Consider the following 7,250-nt stretch of genomic DNA (forward strand, 5'->3'; position numbering starts at 1 on the left):
ACTCTCCGTTGACGGGGAGTTAGTTGTGCTGAAGGCTACACGCAAGTGACAGGAGTGATGATGGCTGGCCGTGTGCTGCTGGTGTGTGCCCTCTGCGTGCTGTGGTGCGGTGCCGGCGGTAGGTGTAAGGAGGAGGCGGGATCTCCTGCCGGTGGTAAAGGTGCGGTGGGGACTACTGGAGCTTCAGCGTCAGGACAAGACAGCTCAGATCTAAAAAAAGGTTTGCCCAAGGCTAATCAATCAACAGAAACACCTGCAGGAAAATCTTTGGAAGGAAAAGAAGTTAACACTGATCAACTGGTTGTTGTTCCTGGAGTGGAGGATGAAGAAGATGGGAACCCTTCAGAGCAATTAGAAGAACCTGTGGAAGATGGTCCAGATCAAGAAAAAACAAAGCCGCAATTACAAAATAAAGAACAGGAAGTAAGGCAACCGCCAGAATCCCAAGTAAATGTACCACCGCAACCGCAGCCACTACCGCAACAGTCACAAACGCAACTGCAGCTGCAGCCACACACTTCTGCTTCAGAAGAGGGAAAAGGTGTTGTCGAGAACAATAAGGGTGGAGCAGGTCAGTCCTCATTGGGAGTAGAAAATATTGGAAACGAGGATCCAGAGAACCTCGGGAAAGAAGACTCATTAGATGATCCAGGTAAAGAATCAGAAAACAGTGAACAGGTTCAAACGACAGTGCCAAACACAGTAACGCCGGAGCACAAAACCCAAAATGAAATGCTAACTCCGGAACAAAAGACGAATAAAAGCCAAAGCACGGATACATTCACAAACTTACCCGAACTACAAAAGGAAAATAAGGAATATCCTGCCTCTACGGAAGTTACGGCGCAGAGTACATCAACTGGCAGTCAAGAACAAGAAGCTGAGGCACCTACAAGCGAAGAACCTTCCCCTTTTGAGGAGCAGCACTCCACAGGGACGAAGACAAGTGAAGATGCTCGAACTCCGGATGCCGCCGCGACAGAAAAACGCCAAACCGGCGATAAGGAAAAGGTTGGCGACAGTGACGGCATCACCGCTGTCTCCCACACCACCTCCCCTCTTTTGCTTCTTCTTCCTGTTGCGTGTGCGGCTGCTGCTGCGGTGGTGGCCGCGTGAGAGTGAGTGAGAGAGCGCCATGCACCGCCCGCACACACACTCGTCTTTCACTGACTCTCTCTGTGTGTGTCCCCTTGCATGGACTCTCGCCCTCACCTCATCCCACGAAGCACACACATAATGTGCCCATTGTATATATTGCATGCACACCCATGCAGGCCCGTTGGTGCTCTCTTTTGCACGACACGCACCGCTGCCGTCCTGCCTGGCTGCATGGGCGGAGCACCGTAACTGTTTCTGTTTTGTTTTTATTGCATTGAGTGGGCGGCCTCTCTCTCTCTCTCTCCCTGTGTGTGTGTTTTGCTTTACGGGAGCAATGAGAGTGTGTGCGCTGGTCGTCCCACGCTTCGGCTTTTTGTTTTTTTTTTATTGTTTTGTCTTATTGTGTTTGGGTGCACCCATTCCACTTTTCTTTGATTGGCGGCATGCTTTGACTGTGGACGATTTAATCTTCTTTTGATATTCTCATATCGTTTTTTTTTTGTTTTGAAGTGTCAGCCTCTTTTGTCCTTGTGAGGCCACTAAGCTTTTCCTTCGACATACGCTATGCGTCAGTTGGTCCACGTTAACCCGTGGCTTGCAGCGCTGCTGGTGCTGCTTGTGGTGATGCGTGCGAAGTGATTGCTAGCGGATGCTTTGCTGTCACACTGACGCATCCCTGCTTTTTTCCTTCCGATTTGGTGCGTATCGACGGCGCGTGGACGACTCCGGTTGTGGTGAGGGTCGTGCCTCTCACAGCGCAGGATGTGTCGCAGGTGTACGGCGTCGTTTGTAAGAACCGATGGGCGCTTTTCCGCACCAAGACGTCAACAAGGACCCGTGTGAAAGCAGGAGGCACTGCGGCTTCTCCTGGCCTCAGCGATGGGGTCCGCACCTTGTCGCGGTGCCGGGGCTCTGGTTGCGTATAGGAACTCCGCTGCGGTGCGTTGCTGCGAGCACGACGAAGACGAAGACGACTCCACCCCTCGAGAAGGTTCCACGCCATGCCCGGTGTGGGGAGGTGAAGCGGTCTGCCTGCAGACTGTAGGACAAAACTGCACGACCGTTTCGCTGCGGTCACTCCGTTGATATCACCCGTGGCGGTGACGTCCACAAGAACCCTGGCACCGAGGAGGATGGCCACATCAATATTTGGTAGCGTAACATTGCAGGCCTCTCGTTTGTAAAAAAGATTGCGTTTGCTGCGCGATGGGAGCAGCGTCCACCTGACATCTTTCTTTTTCAGGTAATAAATGACCGTAGCGACGTAGCGACAAAAGTTTCTGGCCATAATGACTACCTTCAGGCCTGCACTGGGCGCGGTGGTGGCGTTGCCATTCTGGCGCGCCACTCTCTGCCGTGCGAGTGCCTGTCACTCCCCGGCACTGACCTCCTGGAGACCATTGCTGTCCGTGCATTTCCACCCAGCTGTTCAAGCATGTACGTGGTGAACCTCTGCAGCCTTTCCCGGCAACTGCTCACGCCGCTCACTTTGCGAGCACCATTCGTCGCCCTGTTCCTGCAGAGCCCATCGCGTGCGAAACGAATTCACACGATGAGCTGCGTGACGGTTGCTCACGATCAACAACGGCAGGAGAGGACCTCGCCACCCCAAGCGGCATGGACTCTGAGCTGTCCGGCGACGCGGCACAGGCAACGTGGATCAGCGGCCGCAGCGTCTTGTTTCCCGACGTGACTGCGCAACGCGTACTGCGTGTCTCCCACTGTACGTCCACCCGTTTTGAGTCGGACCACCCTTTGGTATTGTATACTGCAGGGACGGAGGACGGCATCCCGCGACAGGCAGGCATGCTGCCACGACGGAAACATGCTGCCGTTGTCCTGCGTGAAGCCGACTGTAATGCTTGCACCTCGGCGTGTGCAACGCCTCTGGCCACTGGGACCACATGGTTGGAGATGCACCGAGGCACCGTGCGAGCGGCAAGGCACACCATCCCGCGCGGCAGCCGTGACAGCTCCAGAGGAATTAGTACGGACGGAATGGAGCATGCCGAGTGTGTTGCAGCGGCAGCATGGAACGCGCACACAGCCTCACCAGGAGACAGCCTGCCCCGAGCTGAAGTGCTCCGCAAACGGGAGGACCGCAATCATACCCTCCGCCGTGTTTTCTCCATGCTGCTAGAGGTCCGTGCGAAACAGCTTTGTGCCCTCTCGAGCCCAGGCCTGTGATACCCCGAGGCATGGCGGCACCACGTCCCTGCCCTCTGGGATCGGCTGTGCTGCGGTACTCTCGGGACCGCGAATTCGCTCCGCCTCGGCAACAGGCAGACCGCTCTTCCGTCACACCGTCCGAGTCGCACGTGCTGCGATCCCCACTGCGGTCTGCACACTTTGTGCTTGCGTGTCTCTGGTGACTGGAATATGGATTGGCCCTTCACGCCGTATGCGCTTGACTCGCCATCCGCGACTCTTCGCATGGCGTGGCCCCGGCCCCGACAAAATATTGAGTACGTTTCTGCGCCATCTTGTACCTGCTGCCCGCTGCTCGCACTGAACGATTATCAACACCTCCCTCGCCGACGGCATTCTGCGAAGTCCTGGGAAATGGGGACAACATTCCCATCCGCAAACACGGGAAGGACACATGCCGCACAGAGAGAGTTGCCGGCCACTCTCGCTGCTCTCTGTCCTGTTAGGGGTTAGCGCAGGACTGGTCCACCGCCGCCTGTCAGCACTGCTGGCACACCACCGATGTCAGCCTGGATCCACGCCACGACGCACGGCCTCGGACGTGGTGACGCCTGTGAGTGACGGAACGGCACGAGGGCTGAGCGAGTGCATCGCCGCGGACTGCAAGCGGTTAGGGTAGCCACCGAAAATGTCAAGCGTATCAACGGGCAAAAAACGGACAACGCACCTCTGCAAGCTCCAATGACAACCATAGCCCTCCAGCCACTCCGCTACTGCAATCACCACCAGCCGCTCAGCCGCCTGACGGTCCACGGGAGGCCCTGCCGCACATGATGTGGGATAACCCCTCTCGCACGATAGCACCGTTTTAGGCGTAAAAACTGGCCACATATCTACGGACAGTCCTCAGCCTATCAGCGAATATTGGCCGCAACGTATAACAAAAGGAAAAATTTCCTTTATTCTCAGTAGAAAAAAACTTCATCATTAAATTCACAATTATCACACAATGAATTCATTGCGTAATGCCGCTTTGAGCTGCAATACTTCCTGGCATCATCCAGGTCCCTTGTCGAAACATTGATGCAGACAGGCGCCCATCCATTCCTCCCGATGACGGTGTATGTCTGCGACGCACCCTCTGCTCCAAAAGGGCACGTCATTCGCCACAGCCGAGATCAACTTGGCGCTGGCGGCACGCATCACTTTGTCAGAGGGAGAAACGGTACGTCACGGTGACAGCAAAGCACCCGCATGCACAACACATCACAGACATCATCACAAGCAGAAGCACCAGCAGCACTGCAGACCGTGAAGTGATGTGGATCAACTGACGCATGGCACGCGTATAGAAAACCTGGTGGCCCGATAAGAATACAAGAGGGTGACACTTTTGAAACAATGAAACAATATGAGAATATAAGAAGAGAAAATTAAAGTGTTCGCTGTCACAGCATGCCGCCGTTCAAAAAAAAGTGGAATGGGTGCACTCAACCACAAAACAAGCAGAGAATCAAAAAGAAAAAACAAAACAAGAAGCCGAAGCGTGGGACGACCAGCGCACACACTCTCATTGCTCCCGTAAAGCAAAACACACACACAGGGAGAGAGAGAGAGAGAGGTCGCCCACTCAATGCAATAAAAACAAAACAGAAACAGTTACGGTGCTCCGCCCATGCAGCCAGGCAGGACGGCAGCGGTGCGTGTCGTGCAAAAGAGAGCACCAACGGGCCTGCATGGGTGTGCATGCAATATATACAATGGGCACATTATGTGTGTGCTTCGTGGGATGAGGTGAGGACGAGAGTCCATGCAAGGGGACACACACAGAGAGAGTGGGTGAAGGACGGGTGTGTGTGCGGGCGGTGCATGGCGCTCTCTCACTCACTCTCACGCGGTCACCACCGCAGCAGCAGCCGCACACGCAACAGGAAGAAGAAGCAAAAGAGGGGAGGTGGTGTGGGAGACAGCGGTGATGCCGTCACTGTCGCCAACCTTTTCCTTATCGCCGGTTTGGCGTTTTTCTGTCGCGGCGGCATCCGGAGTTCGAGCATCTTCACTTGTCTTCGTCCCTGTGGAGTGCTGCTCCTCAAAAGGGGAAGGTTCTTCGCTTGTAGGTGCCTCAGCTTCTTGTTCTTGACTGCCAGTTGATGTACTCTGCGCCGTAACTTCCGTAGAGGCAGGATATTCCTTATTTTCCTTTTGTAGTTCGGGTAGGTTTGTGAATGTATCCGTGCTTTGGCTTTTATTCGTCTTTTGTTCCGGAGTTAGCATTTCATTTTGGGTTTTGTGCTCCGGCGTTACTGTGTTTGGCACTGTCGTTTGAACCTGTTCACTGTTTTCTGATTCTTTACCTGGACCCCTTAATGAGTCTTCTTTCCCGAGGTTCTCTGGATCCTCGTTTCCAATATTTTCTACTCCCAATGAGGACTGACCTGCTCCACCCTTATTGTTCTCGACAACACCTTTTCCCTCTTCTGAAGCAGAAATGTGTGGCTGCAGCTGCAATTGCGTTTGTGACTGTTGCGGTAGTGGCTGCGGTTGCGGTGGTACATTTACTTGCGATTCTGGCGGTTGCCTTACTTCCTGTTCTTTATTTTGTAATTGCGGCTTTGTTTTTTCTTGATCTGGACCATCTTCCACAGGTTCTTCTAATTGCTCTGAAGGGTTCCCATCTTCTTCATCCTCCACTCCAGGAACAACAACCAGTTGATCAGTGTTAACTTCTTTTCCTTCCAAAGATTTTCCTGCAGGTGTTTCTGTTGATTGATTAGCCTTGGGCAAACCTTTTTTTAGATCTGAGCTGTCTTGTCCTGACGCTGAAGCTCCAGTAGTCTCCACCGCACCTTTACCACCGGCAGGAGATCCCGCCTCCTCCTTACACCTACCGCAGCACCGCACCACAGCACGCAGAGGGCACACACCAGCAGCACACGGCCAGTCATCATCACTCCTGTCACTTGCGTGTAGCCTTCAGCACAAACTAATTCCCCGTCAACGGAGAGTGAAAACAACACGAGAGACAAGTCACACAGCCACTCACAGCCAAAGTAACAAACGGCAGCAGCCGCAGCACAACATGAGGCAGTTGGAATCGGTGCGATTGCAGAACACGCACACAAACACACAGCCCCGCAGCAATGAATCAGCAAGAAAAATAAACACAAAGCAATTTAAAAAAACACGAGTAAAAAAACAGCAATAAATTTTTTAAAAAGGAAAAACCACAAGAGAGAAACAGATGCACCACATGGCTCCAGTGTGCATGCACCAGCGCACACAGACATGCGTCCACGCAAACAGTTGTGGGCGTGTCGTGCATATGAGTGTGTCTGGGACGCGTGCCAAGTGACGGATGTGGGGAGCAACGCGGAGCACACTGCAGGGCAGCGAAAGCAAATGAAGCAAAACACACAATCATTATTTTCTATTAGTTATTACGCAATAAAACAAAAGAAGCGTAAAACATCCCGTGGTTGAGTACAAGCTTTAATAGCCCGCATACACTTCTTCAGCCCAGTGTCCCGTACGTCAGTGCAGCCAGAACGAGCGGTGGCAGGGTATGCAGACGGGTGTCATGGAAGCAGGCGTCAGTTCCCACACTGTTCTCCAGCGCGTTCGTTGGGGGTGCAGAGGAAAGGGGAGCCGGCATGCTTGCCGCCGCAGAATTTCCTTCGCTAGAAGCAGTGTCGGTGGTGTTGGCGGTGTCCTCTTCGGCGCCTCCCGCTGCACCCCCGTCCTCGCCGGTCTGGGACAACTGAGTCGGTGGCGCAGCAGCAGTCTCTTCCTGCAGCTCCACTGGAGGGTCATGGGAGGAGTGGCCGCCGCCTTCTGTGGGCTTTGGATCTGGTGGGGATTCGGGTGCAGCAGAAGTAGAATGTGCAGCGCCTTGAAGTTCACCAGAGAGAGCGGTATCCAACGCTCGCAAGGCCGCGGCAGAAGGATCCGTCGTGGCCGCAGCGCCAGCAGCAGAGTTAGCAACAGCGCCGCCTGGATTTCAGTAG

The 7,250-nt window shown here is 54.0% G+C and overlaps 2 protein-coding genes and 2 pseudogenes across 2 annotated transcripts, besides 3 other annotated features; 1 reads left to right on the top strand and 3 right to left on the bottom strand.

Annotated features, from left to right (window-relative positions):
• Positions 1–1,620: a sequence feature (heterozygous, Esmeraldo-like haplotype).
• On the top strand, positions 58–1,116 carry Tc00.1047053510261.10 (mucin-associated surface protein (MASP), putative; the record flags this gene model as incomplete). Its single annotated transcript, XM_799976.1, has 1 exon — positions 58–1,116. One exon carries the CDS (start codon positions 58–60, stop codon positions 1,114–1,116), a length of 1,059 nt encoding a protein of 352 aa, XP_805069.1.
• Positions 1,621–4,607: a sequence feature (areas not merged during assembly with more than two copies in the genome that could not be assigned to a particular haplotype).
• Tc00.1047053510261.21 (uncharacterized protein) lies at positions 1,682–2,386 on the bottom strand (the record flags this gene model as incomplete). The annotated part of the gene is made up of 1 exon (XM_799977.1): positions 1,682–2,386. The coding sequence occupies one exon, from the start codon at positions 2,384–2,386 to the stop codon at positions 1,682–1,684; it is 705 nt and encodes a 234-aa protein (XP_805070.1).
• Positions 4,608–7,250: a sequence feature (heterozygous, non-Esmeraldo-like haplotype).
• Positions 5,136–6,194, bottom strand: Tc00.1047053510261.31 (annotated as a pseudogene).
• On the bottom strand, positions 6,758–7,250 carry Tc00.1047053510261.41 (annotated as a pseudogene; the record flags this gene model as incomplete).

The sequence above is a fragment of the Trypanosoma cruzi genome, genomic scaffold, assembly GCF_000209065.1.
Source record: "Trypanosoma cruzi strain CL Brener 1047053516695 genomic scaffold, whole genome shotgun sequence".
NCBI lineage: Eukaryota > Euglenozoa > Kinetoplastea > Trypanosomatida > Trypanosomatidae > Trypanosoma > Trypanosoma cruzi.